Source organism: Corvus moneduloides, chromosome 7 (genome assembly GCF_009650955.1).
Source record: "Corvus moneduloides isolate bCorMon1 chromosome 7, bCorMon1.pri, whole genome shotgun sequence".
Lineage (NCBI taxonomy): Eukaryota > Metazoa > Chordata > Aves > Passeriformes > Corvidae > Corvus > Corvus moneduloides.
The window spans coordinates 7,488,604-7,504,576 of NC_045482.1; the positions used below are offsets into that span (position 1 = coordinate 7,488,604).

General features: G+C 37.5%; 1 protein-coding gene across 7 annotated transcripts in view; it reads left to right on the forward strand.

Annotated features, from left to right (window-relative positions):
• The window catches only part of GULP1 (GULP PTB domain containing engulfment adaptor 1), a 96,871-nt gene that overhangs the window by 25,641 nt on the left and 55,257 nt on the right, over positions 1 to 15,973 (forward strand). For all 7 annotated transcript variants that reach the window (XM_032113898.1, XM_032113897.1, XM_032113895.1 and 4 more), the window contains one exon: positions 4,691 to 4,752. In XM_032113898.1, coding sequence (XP_031969789.1) covers positions 4,691 to 4,752 — 62 coding nt within the window. The remainder of the gene's footprint in view (positions 1 to 4,690; positions 4,753 to 15,973) is intronic.

The window sequence follows — 15,973 nt, forward strand, 5'->3', positions numbered from 1 at the left end:
ACCTGACTGCTTCTGCTGCAGTGCAGAATAAAGGAAGTTATTTAACAAGGTGACAGTTCTTGCGTGTCCCATTGTGAAGGTTTTCTTTCTTTACAGAAAAATAGATAACCTAGGAATAGTGAAAGAGATAGGTACTTATGTACATACACTGAAGCAAGTAAGTTGTTTGTTCCTGAGGCAATAATACCTAGATGCAGCACGGATCTCTTGGGATGATATCTTCTTCAGGAGACTCTTATTAGGCTGGTTGTCACATAAAATGTTTTTTTCATACCAAGTTCTGTGAAACAGGAAGAAAAGAAAGTTCCAAGATTTCTTCTGTTAGCAATAAAAACATCCATCGATGTGAAAGGATTTTGATCTGGTAGAGAGCAAAGGCTTTAGTTTCTACCTTTTAGAAATTACTGTATTTTCACTGTGACACTAAAACAGAAAAAGTTAAAATCAGAGTCTTTCTCTTTCCATCATACTAAATGAATGGCCACTTGGTCTCGTGTGCTTTGATAAACACTTTAGAAACATTAATTAGTTAATGTTACTTAATGTTACTGAATTAATAATGATAGTAGGGTTTAGGGAGGCAGTTAACTAAAGCTGCACTGTGAATGTTCTGTTCTACAATCTCTTTGGGCAGTAATATGCAGAGACATTAATCTCAAAGGGAGAACAATTTCTTGGCACTGCTATCGCTTTCCTTTTTGGTAGATAAATGGTCAGCTGTGCTGTTATCTAACCTAATGTCATCCTCCCTTAAGTGCAGCACAGTTGTTCTGGGTACTTGATGAAGTCTCCGAGTCTGTTGCCTTCAGTGTGTGATTTGTCAGCACGTCCCCCTTCCCTGGCTCTTCAGTGCTGCTGAGGCCCCTGCAATGGCTCACACACGGGGCCCCCCGGCTGTGTGGGACCAACAGCTGGTGTGAAATGCAGATTGTAAAGGAACCTCCCCTTTTTTAATGGTATGGGGCTGGCATGATTCAGGGGATTAGAAAGGAGACACATCCCAATTCAGAGCAGTATTAATTCTCTGCCTAAGGAAGTGCCCAGCTCCTCTCTCCACTCTTGCAATTCAGCCTGTCAGACCCTTGGGTCTTCCTGCGTTAACTTGATACAGCTTTCCCTTAGCAGACTGGTGTGTGCTGGCAGGGAACAAAACCTGAGAAGCTCTCACCCAAGTCAAATTCCCTTAAAAACTGCATAGGCTGCTGTGCTGCTGCTCCGGGGGCTCTCTGTGCCTATGCCACACACTGAGCACGCCATGCACATGCTGAGGTGTTGTGGAGAGGCTCCACACAGGATTGCAAATCCTGCTTAATAAGGGCTGTGATTTACCCGTGCCCTTGAAATCAGAGTGGTGACCCTTTTTCGCACCTCTTGTTTCATGCAGTGTGGGTGGCAAAACCACCACGTACTCAGACGTCTTTGAATTTCTCATACCTCAGTTAAGCATATGTTTTATGGGACTCTGAATGGTCAAACTCATAATTCTCAAAACCTCATAATTCTCAAAAACAACCAAGCACTTTTAAAAACTTTAATGTAAACTCTAAGGCAACCTAGATTAGGAACTTCAGACAAGATCTAAAATAACTGTGGTTTTCACCCAGTGTAATAGCATAAGTCTTTTCACTTTCTATTACGGTTAACATTAGATGCATGTGGTTGTCAGGTTTGGTTTTATCAGGGCTTTCAGTCCTTTCTTTAGGACTTACAGTTTTATTTAGCTGGGAAGTGTCTAGAACTCTTGCTGTGGTGTATCTAATAAAATAATAATATGAACTGTGATTTTCATTGTAGGGTTTCATATTTTTCTTTTTGCTTCAGAATGAATAATTAAGCTTCAAGCTGTGAAAACTCCTTAAAAATTAAATTAGGTGAGGGATCATGCAAACCACAAGCCATATCTACATCAGATATTTGACCAATACTTATTTTATAGATTTTCTTTTTTCATGTTTTTCTGGTTTATTGCATGCAAAATGTCTGAAATTTAGTCTTTCTCAACTGCTGTGAAATCAAACTAATTCTAAGCAGTATTTCAAACAGCTCCTGAGGGTGGTATAAATCCAAAATCAGACCTCACAATTCAGGAGAGGCTGGTAACACACTACCCCATAATAGCTTGCATGATTTTTTGCACATCTTTGCTCTCAGCCTGAATTTTGCCTTGTATTGATTTAGTTTAGCATTAAGAGTTCTTTCCGAAGTGCTACCATTCTGTAATTATTACTTGCCTCTAAGAAATGGATTTCCATTGTCAATGGAAATCTTCAGTACTTGTGTCACAGTGTCTGTGGATCTACATGTGAATGTTGGACTATTTTAACCAATAGCACAAGAATCCTGGAGTGTCTTTTGGTACCCTGCTAAGTTACTGATTTCATTTTGAGCTGACAGCACCTGTCCATATTTGCTGATCTTCCTCCCAGTTAGGGGTACCAACAGTTACGGCAACACTTGCGCAGCAGTGTTAGTCCTTGCTGGAATCTCTGTAACATTACTGCTGGAGGCTGGTAGGCAACCTTATGATTTCATAGAACCACTTTAAGTAAAGCTTTGTACATGATAATAGTATTGGAAAGATTATCTGATGCTGAATTAAGACCAGCATTTCACACTTGACTCCCAAACTAAATAGCATTTTTTTCAGGTTTGAATTTTCCCTGATGCGTAGAAGGGAGGAAGAAACATTTGCAAGGAATAGTTTTGATGGTACCTGTCTTGCCATTTGTCTGCTTGTAAAATTGCTTTAGATGCCACAGCTCTGTCACTTGTTTGTTTGGGTACTAGGCATAAAATGAGTGGAGAACTATTGTAATTTCCTTGAGAGGTTCAGTGCTCTATTTTTACTAGATTTTGTTTTATAAATGTATAGACGTGATATTATGCCTGCTGAAGCTAGTAAACAGTGATGTGCAGGAAATGGGTAAATTAACCCTTGGTGTTAGCAATGTGAATGCAGCTGGAGGAGCTGACATTGGCCCTGTGCAGGTGATCACTGAGCAGGCTGGGGCAGTGAGCAGTCCTGTCCTGAGTGCCAGCTCCCCCGTGCCTGGCCTTGTCAGCGAGCCTGGTGACCAGCTGCTTGACTGGGCTTTGGGTCATCTCCTGGGCTGACAGGCTTTATTCTACCAGTCCTAATTCACAAATTCACTGGGATGGTTATTTTGCCCTTTCAGATAACATCAGCTTTTGCTACTATGTTAAAGTAGAGATCCCGTTTCAGGTGTTAAAATATTCTGGGAAATGAGTTCTTGATTCCAGCAGTCCAATCACGAGCCACAGTTGAAAGGAAGAGCCACTTTAATCATCCTCCTGGGTGCTGCTGAATGGACAAATCATTCTTCCTTAATTAAGAAGTGATAATATCAGTCTTCAGTAATGGAACTGAACATTAGTGCCATCTAGAATGGAACTTGCTTAGGGAAAAAAAACATTCTCCCTGCTTTGCAGTTCTGATCCTGTTACAGTGATGACTGGTAAATATCTTGTTTTACTGTTTTCTTGCTTCTGCATATTCTAAAATATTCAATTATTGCTTTAGTGTTAATGAATGTCACAGCTTTCGCTCTTTAACAGTTTGAAATGAATGGAATTTTATTGTCCTTATGCGTCGCTAACAAAAAAGTTAGTAATTACTGTAACTGCAACTCCCCATAAAGGCAAAGGAAATTGTGAGCATCCAAGGGTAGAATTTTGCTTTAAGCTGTTATTCTCTTACTTAATTCAATAAAGTTCCAGATTTGTGACTTTAATTCATGCTAATTTAAACCAGGATAGTCTCAAGTTCGAAACTACTACTAAATGTTCAGTATGTGTCGTATAAAATACTGATTGGAGTTACAGATTCTCCCAAATGTGTGATTATGCAAATTTAGTATTTTGGAATATTTTTGTTTTCTTAAATGCTCTCAAATAAGAAAACTTTGAAAAATTGTTTCTAAGATTGTAATTAAAAAGAAGCTTTTTCTTAATATTAGGAGTTCCACCTTAAATTGTGTAGAACATTCAAAAAGGCCATTAAAATAAGAGGGGAAGATGTATTTGACAAAATATTACAAAATTATGTCACCATGCAGCAGGAAAAGTAAGAGAATAACACAGTCTTGGAATGTGAATGTTAAAGGAGAATATACAAATTTGTTTAGCAAATGTATAGGAAGAATTACAGGGGATCTGAGCTTATAAATCAGATCTAAAACTTACGAATCTGATGCGCATCCTTTTTGTTTTGTGAGGATTAGGGCTTTCTTCTGTCAGTTACAGCTTGGATAATTTTTTTTGTCCCCTTAATGTCTTGATAATTCATCAGAAAAAGCACATAATTCATCAAAAAAACATCATTAGAGGCACAAGATGCCGTCAGTGCTTCAAAGAGCAGGATGCAGAAAATACTGATCTGAGGCAGAAACAGCAAACAACCTTAGACCAATTAATACATTTGGGGGGAGGAGTTGTAATTCTTAGGGAAAATCAAGTTGGTTAAAGTAGGAAGTGTGCCCAAGAGAAAGAAGCAGGTTCTTTCATCTAAGTGTATGGGAAGGTGTGAGATATTTCCCTCCAGCACCAGTAACTACTTCACACAGTTTTTTGAGTAAGAGGAGGATTGTTATCTTTTCCACAGAGATATTATTATATCTAAGTTAATGATTGGATAACCCATTCAGTGCTTTTTTATTTTGCTTTTCTGTAGACAAAACATGGATGCACACTCCTGAAGCCTTATCAAAGCATTATATTCCCTATAATGCAAAGGTAAGAAAATATGAAGTTTTCTCCTCATACCTTTAGAACACAGCATGTTCTATCTTGTTTTTAACTTGAAAACTGCAGAGATGTGGATTTTCCAGATGAAATAATGAAGACAAACTTAGTAAATGTCTGTTTTGCAGGTGAAAATGTTCTGTTTTTAATGGCCAATTGATTCTTGTTCTGATTTATGGTTTACTACAAAGCAAACTAGTGTTCTTCCTGTGCTTGATGCTGTTTTTTTTTAACGGATGGAAATTTTGAGTGCAAAGGAATTTAACACCAGTCTGTATGCTTACAATATTATTAAAATTAACAGCACAAACTTCTTTTGAACAATATCAAAGGCAATCCTATCTGTTGGCTATATTGAAATGTCACATACTCAGGAAATAATGTGTTAGAATAATAATGGCATTTTTGCACAGTAAAGCCAAAAGCCTTACTTTTATTTTCTTATCCCAATTACAGTGAGATAAGTATGTATAAGTAATGCTTCAATTTGTATATTGACATCTGCTGACGGGAAATGTATCTTACCAAAACACCTTAGAACCTAAGGGTACCTAAATACCTAAATATCAGCTTAGAAAATAGTTTGCTAAAATGAGGAGAGAATATGCAGCCATCAGCATAACTCAGAGTAAACTGAGTAATCTGCAATTACTTGCTCAAACTGAGAGTATAATACAATAAAATTCTATTGTGGGCTGTTCTGGATTAAATTCTCTTATGATTGGTATTTCTTAATATAAAAAAATTTCTTAAAGTAGTCTTAATGAAAAATCAATGTGAAAATTCTTGACATCAAAAATTTGTATTTTTTAATATATATTGAAAATATTTGTTTCACAGGCCAAAACTCAGGTTTCTACATGAGTGTTCCCGGCTTTTGTGTTTTCAATTTTCTTTTGCTTAGCACTGCCGCACACTGAGCAAGTATCTGTAGTGGAAAGTGGAGTCTCATTCTCCCAGTTGCCAGGTTTTGAACGTGTTTTTATTGCGTATGTTCTCAAACGGAATTCTTGTCCAAAGGACGCATTACCATTTAACTGCATAGCCTTGCCAGACACCTGGGCTTTATATTACACTTTTTGAGAGGGAGGATTACTTGCTGTGGTGACTGTGCCATCTGTTTTAAGAGCAAGCTGAAGCCGTGAGTTTTTTCAAAGCACTGAACAATGTCTGTTCATTTCTGGTCTTTGAGAGAAAAAAGGAAACCTCCCTCCTCTTTCATGTTTCATTGTCTTGCTTAAGAGCATATCTGGTGAGTAGGTGTCAATGCAGCTATGCAAAAAAAGAATTAGAATAAAGAAAATGGTGGCAAGAGGGTGGTAATTGTATAAACAACAGCAGTAGCAACTTCTGGAGCAGAAGAAAAGGATGGAGAATTCCTATCTAAAGAAAGTCTGCTCTCAGCCGGGTTAGGAAGACTCTTGGTCCAAAATGTCTTTCCAGTTTTTTAGGCTGATACGTGCCTAAGTGTCCTCTCCAGTTCTGCTCCTGTTTATTGTTTATACCAGGACCTCCTCGACCTTTGTGCTGGTGTGCTCTGTCAGAACACTTGCAGGAAACTGCAATTTTAATACCACATATGTGGGTATGTGTGCTTGGGGTTTGGTTGTGGTGTTTGGTTTTTTTGCTTTTTTTCTTTTTAAGAAAGTTAACCCAGTTTTTCCCTAGAATCACAGTAGAAAATCAGTTATTTGATTCAAAGCAAGCAACATGTTGCTCTGCTCTGTAATTGGATTGTGAAGGGTATGGGGTTCCCTACCCTGTTTTTTTATGGACACCTGGAATATATTTGCACAGCTTTTATGAAGTTAGCTGGCATATGCAGGCATAGTATTAATAAATCTAGATGATATTTCCACATCAGTTCTCATTAAGTTTTGCCATATTTTGCACTTTAAGAGGAAAGTATGCATCTATCAGTACCTTATTTGAGGTTTGCAGGATTTTGGGTTTTAAGTGAAATGTCTCATTGATTTCATAACTTGTAACTACCTTGTGAGATATTGACTAAAAGCTTCAGAAAACCTTAATAACACAAGTATTGAGCAAGACTCATTGATTTTTCCCCAAAATGTTCGTATTGTTCCACTTCCAATTCTCTAACATTCAGTTCATGTGTCTTCTATATTTGTTGGGAAGAAAAAACAACACTTGATCTGATTTATTTCAAAAAATAATCATGTGAGGGAAGAATGACATGTTCAGAAAATCAAATAAGTTTGATGGAAAGTAATATGAGAGATGCTTTTTGTCCATGAGCAAGTGAGCTGTATTCTATTCTATAGTTTTTTAGATGCAGATTACTGTGGGTGGAAAAGTGATTTCTGTTCTTTATAAGACACAAAATTAGTTTCTCTGACACTAACCTTCTGAGATGATCAGAACACAAAGAGCTTACTGGGAAAGATGAGATTCTGTTGATTCTTAAGACAGCTTGTTGATGAAGCGCAGTTCCTGAGTTGACTGTTACCTTATTAAAAAAAAAATCCTAGCAAAGTTAACTGGAGATTAAAGAACCCTGCAATATTGACAACTGGCCCTTTTTTCTACAAATTGGAGAGGACTTTTTAACAGAGAATTAGTAATGTCTTGTTATCTCTTAGAACATACACCCTCAGGATGATATATGGCCATAATCCTCTTTGCAAGAAAACATGAGCCTAGTTTTTTCAGAAGTAAAATCCAGGAGCCATGAGTCTCCTAAGGAAGCCCTTAAATATAAAAGTATCTTGAATTTCTCTCTCTTTTCCAACACACCCACTCCTACTTTGCTATTTTAAAATTTGCTGATTTTGGCATAGTTTGCATGGTGTAAACCCATGAGGATTTGGGCTTTAGGGTTTTCTATTTGGGTGGGGGGACAGGGACAAACTGAAATTTTCCCTCTTCGGTTTTGTTTGCTTTTGTTTGTTTAGTGTTTTTTCTTGGGTTCTTTTTTTTTCTTATCTTACTGATGTCTTGGTCTACCAGAAGGCATTGATAATAAGACTTCCCATACTTCAGCAAGCTATGGATATGAAACCTTGGTTTATTGAAGCCAGAATTTTGACATCAGTTCATGTTCCTATATTGTTCTTACCTGTGTCACTCTAAATGAAAGCATATTGGTCACACAATTTTTTTCCCCCAGAAAGATAATTTAGAATTTTTATAGTACAGTATCAAATTTGGACTCATTTTGTTGTAGTGGCATGACAGTTTTAATGTCAACAGGATATAAAATTCTAAGGCAACCCCAAATTCCTCTTCTGTGACAACTTTTTCTATAATGTTCCTTAATTAAGAAGAGATGTATTATTTTCTGTACTCTAAGGAAAAAAGTTCTCTTTTGCCCTTAAGTTAATTCTCTTGATTTGAGACCAGTTTCCTTTCTGCAAAACAAAAGTGATCAAAGTGTGGTTTTATAATGGAATAAGACTGAAGCCTTTAAAAAGGACTGGTTGTTGTCATCACGTAACCACCGAGTGGTGCCTTTTTGCCAATCCAAAGCTGACACTGCCTCAGCCAGCAATGTTTACTGTGTCTCTCTGTAGTATTTGTGTCTGTAATCCCCTTTAGAGGCACTCGCTTATTTTTTGGCTTATATCAAACTTCCACATGCACAGCTTTCCATTTTGCAGATGAGAGATTCTGCTTTGCCAGCCTGGTGTTCACACTGGCTGCTGGTCAGGCAGGGGGTCAGTGGCTCTGACCTTGCAGAAGGGCTGCTCTTTCACATGACAAGTGATGGCACGGTAAACCCTTGGGAGGATGTTTCGCCAAGAGATGCCTTGGCTCCCCAGTGCTCACACAGCCACTGGCCTAATGCTTGCTTCACACTCACTGTCAAAGTTCTTGTATTGTCAGCTGCATATTCGATTTTTGATGTAGTAGCTTCAATTTGAAATTTTTAAGCTAAATGAACAATGCAAAAAAGGAATTACTAATGGTCACACTTTATGATCTTGGAGGTCTTTTCCAACCCAAATGATTCTGTGATTCTGTAATAAAAGACCTCCCTTGGCAGTACCTGAAACTATTAGCCTTAGCTGTAGGACAATCAACAGTTTATTTAGGTTTTAAACTATATGTAGTTTCTTATTCCATGTATTTTTTTATCATCAAGGAATGGCAACTAATACTCTTCTGGACAAGGTTCAGAGGTCAAATGATGTAATTACTATAGCAGGGCTCTAGGTGCAGTTATGTCTTTTGAATATCTGTGTTTTGCTGTCATTAATGTACAGTATCAAAGCCACATTTTTGTGGCATAAACTGCACTTCTACTACAGTTTTTGTTGCTATTGCTATAGCAATTCTCTTTTTCTATCCAGTCAGCATTGAGCAGAATGTTCATGACTGTGTCATTAAAAGTAATGAAAAAATGGTAAATTGTATGTAGCGTTCCCAAGTCAGCAGAGGTCCAAGGCACACTATTAAAAGGTATATTTAAGATATGTGGTGAAGTTAGATATAGCAAGATATTTCAAACAGAACACAAAAATATTGAAAATTAGAAACTACTGCAGTAGAAGGGAGCATTATGAAAAATAATGAAGTTTCCTGCTTTAAATATTTTATAATTAGAATTAATAACTTAATTAAATTTCATTAGAGTACAAAAATCTCTTGCATGTGATCATAATTAATTTAGTGTTTAAGCACAGGAAAAATTAGTATTGTGAAAATACCAAACTGAGATAGGAAAGCTTAAAATTGTAATTTTACAAGGGAATGCAAAATTGAACTTCTTAGTTATTTCTGATACATTACAGTAATTAAACTTGGGGCTCATTATACCAAATATGAATAAACATGTAAATGAAATACAAAAGATTTAAAGTCTGCAACAGGTACTCTCAACAGACTTTGTTTCTTACTCTCCAGAAGATGATCTCCTTCAAATGAATAAAATTTATGAGCAATTCCAGTGTTTCTTCCTTAAATTCCATTTGTGTATAATAATTCCAAGCAGTTTAATATAATAGATAATGTTTCATTTCTTTCCTTTTTCAGGAAGAGGAACCAATAGGGCATATGTGTTTCAGTGAAATATTTTTGGTAGGTGCTAGTTAAAAAAAAAATTAACAAGAGTTAATTTAATTGGGGAAATGAGATAAAAAACAGTGGTCATGTTTGCCAATACTTTATAAACTCCAACTGAAGTGCAAAATGGTAGCTCTTGATCTGTTGTCCAGGGCTCTCACCTTCTTTAAGGTTCTGCCTGTCATCCTTTGGGCTTTTCTTTAAGCTCCATTTTCCTTGAAATTTCTGAGTACTGTGTGACGTGACTTCAGTTACAACTATGAAACATTTGCAACGCAAGTAAGTTATGGAAGCCGGAGTTTCTTGGCAGGAATCACAAATAGTTCATACCAATTAATGACATTCAGCATAGGATCTGAGAAGTAATTGGGGTCCCTCTCTCAGTAATGCAGTAAGATGTTAAAAATGTCATAGAGCCCCTTGACTACATTGAAGCCAATGTGTAATCTGGCACAGCCCTAGAGTATTCCCTATCCTGAGCAAGTTTTAGTTTTTCCTTGTATCCAAGCAGTTTGTTTCTCTCACATAAATTGCCATCACATCCATTTATTTAGCACCCTGGCTGCTTAATTACAGTCTTTTTCATCATCTCTGACTTTGAGCAGTCTAATTTTCACTTCTCTCATTAAAGAAAAATGATTTTGAAACAGCTTAAGAGTTTTAGATATATATATATTTATTTTAGTAGAAAATTCTAGAATCAGTTATTTTGCACATTGATAAAATATCTAACAACTATTATCTGGATTGAAAATACAAAACTGCAAAAGATTTAGCTCATTGTTGAACTTTGAAACACCCTCAATTTTAGGAAGGGGGAGTGTCCTATGTATCCTTGAATGTTGGGGTTGTCCCTTGGCTGTTCTGTGTTTGGATTAGGATTTGCTTTGGGAGTTGAAATGGAAGAATCTAGTGTAATATAAGTTGGAAGGGTCCTCTGGAGATGATCTGGTTGATTCCCATCTAAGAAATTATTTCTAAGCCAGGTGATACAAAACAGAACCTTATGCAATTGAGCTTTAAATGCCACTAAAGGCAGAGATTCAGAGCCTCTCATCAGCCAGTTCCAGGACATACTCCCTACCATTCTGACTTTTTTTTTTTTTCCTTATTTCTAGTAATAATTTTCTGCAGCTTGTGACTCCCAGCCTTACACACACATGCACACGTATACACCAGACTCATCACCTTCAGGCTGAACAAGTGCAGCTCCGTGTCTCCTGACCATCACCTTCCCTGTCACATTCCTCACCACTTTCAACCCCAGCTGAGGTTTGGCTTTTCTAAATTCATCCTTGCATGCCTGGAAAATACATCTGTATTCCTTCTATGTTGCCTGTCTCATGTCCCCCTTCCACACCCTCTCCTTGTATCTGTGCCAGCTGTAGCTGGATGCTCAGTCAGCTGTTCAGGAATGCAGGAATGCTTTCGGGAATTACGAAGTCTAGCTGATTGCTGCCTGTCCCATGGCTTTAAGAGAAAAGGTGATGTTGGTGTCTTACTAAGAGGCTTCAATGACCATAACAGTTGGTCTAGTAACCTTTCACACTGAAGTCAGGCTTAGTTTAAGCTTCCAAGTGTGAATGCAGCTTAAGGGAAACAATAGAACTACCGGGGCTTAATTTACCCTGCAGGGCCTAAAGAGTATCCCTGTTGGGGAGCCCATACAGAGAATTGCTGAATGTTGCTGCTTACGCAGAGCTGGTCTCTTCGTGGCAGAGGGCTGTGCTCAGCTTTAGGAACTAGGATTCTGAAGTTTCTGGAGCACAGGTATTTCCAGGTTCCTCACTTTGTTTAGATATGGGGAAGAATCAGGCCTAGGTGTAATTTTAAGCCTTCTGTTTTGTTTTACTTCAAGAATGGGTTGTTGTTGCTCTATTTCATCTTAGAATCAGTTGCAGAGGGGTTGGAATGTGAAACTCCTGGAATTGATATGACTTCTGGATTATGGGGCACATAGTTTATATATGTATGGTAAGCTTCTTTCTGGCTCAAAGCTTTTTGCAACCTTTTACTACAAGATTTGATTTCCTAAGTATGTATATTGTTTTGGTTAAGTTTGAAAATCCACGGCAGGGGATTCTGTGGTATTGATTTCTCTGGCATGGAAGACTTGTGTGGATGGTAGGATTAACAGAGCACACTGGTGAAGAACAGAGTACTTGAGACCCAACCTGTGGCAGGTACATTCTTTACATTATTTTTGTTGTATAAATTATTATTCTTTATGTAGATTATTATTATTATTATTAGCTTATTCTTCTAAATTGTGATTCTCGGTGTAGAAAGCTGTTTGTTGGAATGTAGAACAGTCATGTGTTCAAGTGTTAATCCAAAAAGTTCTGAAAGTAGAATATATTTGTTTTTATAGAAAGTGCAAGTGGAAGTTTTTCTGTAGTAGTAATAGCAACTCTCAACAGCAATGCATAATATGGCATTTGGAGAACAAGTCCTGTGAGGAGCTGCTGAGGGAGCCCCAGATGCTCCCCAGCTGTTTAGCCTGGAGAAAAGGAGGCTGAGGGAAGACCTTATTGCTCTCTACATGTACCTGAAAAGAAGTTGTTGACAGGTGGGGGTTGGTGTCTTCTCTAAGGTAACAAGTGACAGGACAAAGGGAATTGGCCTCAAGTTGTGCCAGGGGAGATTTAGGTTGGATATTAGGCAAACTTTCTTCACTGAAAGGGTGGTGAGGCATTGGAACAGGCTTTCTAGGGAAGTGGTGGAATCACCAGCCCTGAAAGTGTTCAAAAAAACATGTGGATGTGGCACTTAGGGACATGGTTTAGCAGTGAACATGGCAGTGCTGGGTTAACAGTTGCATGCAATGATCTTAGAGGCCCTTTTCAGCCTAAATGATTCTATGATTTAGTATTGAACACAGCATCTGAAGCATATTTCTAAAGACACCGTGTTAACTACAAGTTTAAAAGTATGTTTTGAACAGTTGCATCACTGGCCTTCCCTGGCAATGTCTCCAAAGAGGTGAGCAATGAGATTGTTGAGACAAAATCTCAAATCATTAGAAGCTTTGTAGCAGCTTTTACAATGTCATTTTCCTATTCTTCAGAGAAAGACTAAGTTAGTATTTGAGTATTAATCTTCACTTTATTGTGATGCTCTGAGTCATGAGTTCCTCAGGCCTGGATAAGAGCAGGCACTCACTGACTAAGGAGCAGTGAGTGATCTGTCTGTTCAAGACAACTAAGTAAGACTCAGAGGTCTGTCGAGTCAGAATTAACAAAGCAAAAAAGAGTGTACAAAGACCTTAGGGCCAACAAAGATTTACTCAACCCTCTACATCTGTCTTTGTTCCTTCTCTGTTGCTCATATATATTCCCTTGCCTCTCCTTAAGCCTGCTTGAAACTGCCAATTAGCCTAATTAGCATGTCCTCCGGTATTCCCCCTGCAGCTCTATTTCCATGAGAGCTGTCAGCTGTGAGAATGTGAGGTTGCTTTAAGAAAGCCTTTCAGGCTCTGCACTGTCAAGTATCAAGTGAGTTGCATGTCTGACACTGGAATTAATAGGCTGTAGGGTTCAAACATCTGGATTATTGTACTCGTGGGCTAGGTGGCCCACAGCTGTTTATAGATTGGCTTGCTTTAAATTAAATCAGGCCTGCAGATGAAGTACTCCTTCCTATCTCCCATATTTGTTCTCAGCCTTTCTATAAACTAGAAACAGAGCTGGTTTGTAGAAAATAAGAGAATGGCACAAGATTTTTAACAGAAACTTCTACAAGGAGATCCAATTTTAAAAACAAAAACAAGACTACAGGAATCTCTCCAACAGCCAGGCTGTTCACCATTCAGGTAAAGTTTCACATATGCTGATCTCCATGAGGATTCATTCTCAATAAACCATCAGACAAACCACCAGCTGCAGTCTCTGACTTTATTAACTTTAATAAAATAGGAATGTACACTAGACAGCTGTGGATCCTGGACTGCAGTGAATATTTCTCTCAGAAATGCCTCCTTCAGATTACTCTGGCTCAGAAAGTGTCAAACCAATCTCAGCCCGTTTTAAAAAGCATCTTGAACTTTGAACAGGAGAATATTAGGTGTAACTTAATAGAGGAACTAATAATTTCTGGTTTGGAACGTAGTAAAGAGGAAATATTTGCTTTAAGTAATATGTAAAGTTTTGTTGAAATGTTTTGCATTTTCACTAGGAATTATTATTTGCCCCTAAAAGAGAGTGATGGGTTATATTGGCCTAAACCCTCATTTTTTTTTCTTCTGTATTTCCATAGCTAATATTCTCTTCATTCTGAACCTTTAAGGAAAGTTCCTATTGTTCTTTAAGGCAGTTCCTATTGTTTTGCAAGTAGTTTTTCAATTTGTTGCTGTAGTATTACTGAAAAGAGGGAAAATGTAGAAACAAGGATGTCCATCAAATCTTTGAAATGTGTGGAACCAAGGGTTGCTTTTGAAGGAGCAGACAACTTGAAGCATGAAATAGAGAGGTCCCTAAACCCTATCTTGTACTATTGCTGTAGCTCCCAATGCTTCTGAGTAGGGAGAAACTAGGAGGACAGATAAGTAACTCAACAATTCATGTTAATTAGCGCTAAAAGATTAGGTAGGAGGGAAATCTTGTTTACTCATAAATACAGGTTAATTGTGGAAAAATCTATTCAAATCAGGAATGTGTAGGTCTTCTTAAGTCAGAATTTAGAGGCCATATCCCAGCTTGCACTTTATGAGGCATCGAGGACCTGAAATTTTTAAAGGCAAACACATTCTCAAAATGAAAAAGCATTCTCCAAAATTGCATGTGCATACTTAATGTTCAAATCTTAAAAGCTTTAAAACTAGCTATGGGTTTGGGGGTTGAGTTTTGGGTTTTGAAGAGAAGCAGGTGGGAAAGTTGGACCTCTTCATATGTTTTTTTATCTTCAAAATCTGCTGAAGCATTCTGAGTATGTGCTGTGTAACAGAGCACTGTTAATTTTGTACTGGTTATAGCTTTTTATTCGTGTTAGTGTTTACTGTTTGATGTGTATGAGGAAGAATAGGATCGATGTTTTATATTGATTTTCATCAGTAACACTCAGAGGTACTAAATGAAACTGTGCTGTGCATTTCCAAGGGGTTACTGCAATTTATCAAAGTTCATTAGATCATAAATTCTTTGAAGCTAAGGGCTATCTTTTTGATGTTTGTACAGCCTCTAGAATAATGAGAGGGAGGCTGTAGGTGCTAGCCTGATGCAAATAGTCATAGATCAGAGCTCAGAATAAGTAGGCAACAGAAGACCTTGGACTTCTCTCATGAGCTTTCTTCTCAGTTGGGATAATTAAATGATAATGCAGATAAGAAATGAGTGACTTATCCTCAGCTTAAAGATAAGGAACTGAGGTAATATTGAAGGTTTTCCGCATATCTGCCCCAAATCTCTGTTCTCAAATCAGACCCCAAATTTTGAACTCTGCTTCCATGCCTTGAGCTCAAGATTAAATGTCTTCTAAATACCTGCTCTCTTAGTGAAAAGGTTTAGGTTGCTATTTAGGGAAGACTCCAAATCCTTATATGAAGGATTTTAGAATACAGTTTTCTGATCTGTGTTCACCTAATGGTATGAGTATCACTATAATGACCTCAACTAGATTAATTTTACCACTTCAGCACCAGATTGGGGTCTTTTATTGAAAGACATAATGTTTTTTATGAAGTAAGAGGTGAAAGCCAGTATTTTTGTTGGATTAATTGCCATTGTAAAATAATTTACAGATTACTTTCCTTTTCAGTTATGTTCTCTTAAACAGTTCATCCAAGATGTCCATCTCATCTGCTGGTGGATCTAAGGTCATGATAATGGTGGTTTAATTTAATATCTGATGTTGTCAGGCTGAAATAGTTGCTATGAAATATTATTGCATTTTGCTAAAATAATCAATCTAATAAGAAAATTCAGTTTTCTAATTTGTACTGTTCAGTGGGAAGAATATTTCCTGTGTTTAAGTAGTTGCTCTGCACATTTGTTAAATGATAACATAAAGAGGCAGTTCTTTCTGTTCCAAATATTATTTTAAAATAAATGACTCATCCTAGCCAGTTTTTGAAAAAAAACTCTGTTATTGATATTCTTCAAGTGCCTGAAGGCCAGGTGTTGAATTATGGTGATCACATCTATTTTATAGCTGTCTTGCATGAGTGATGATGTGTAAAAAAGAGAGCTTCTTC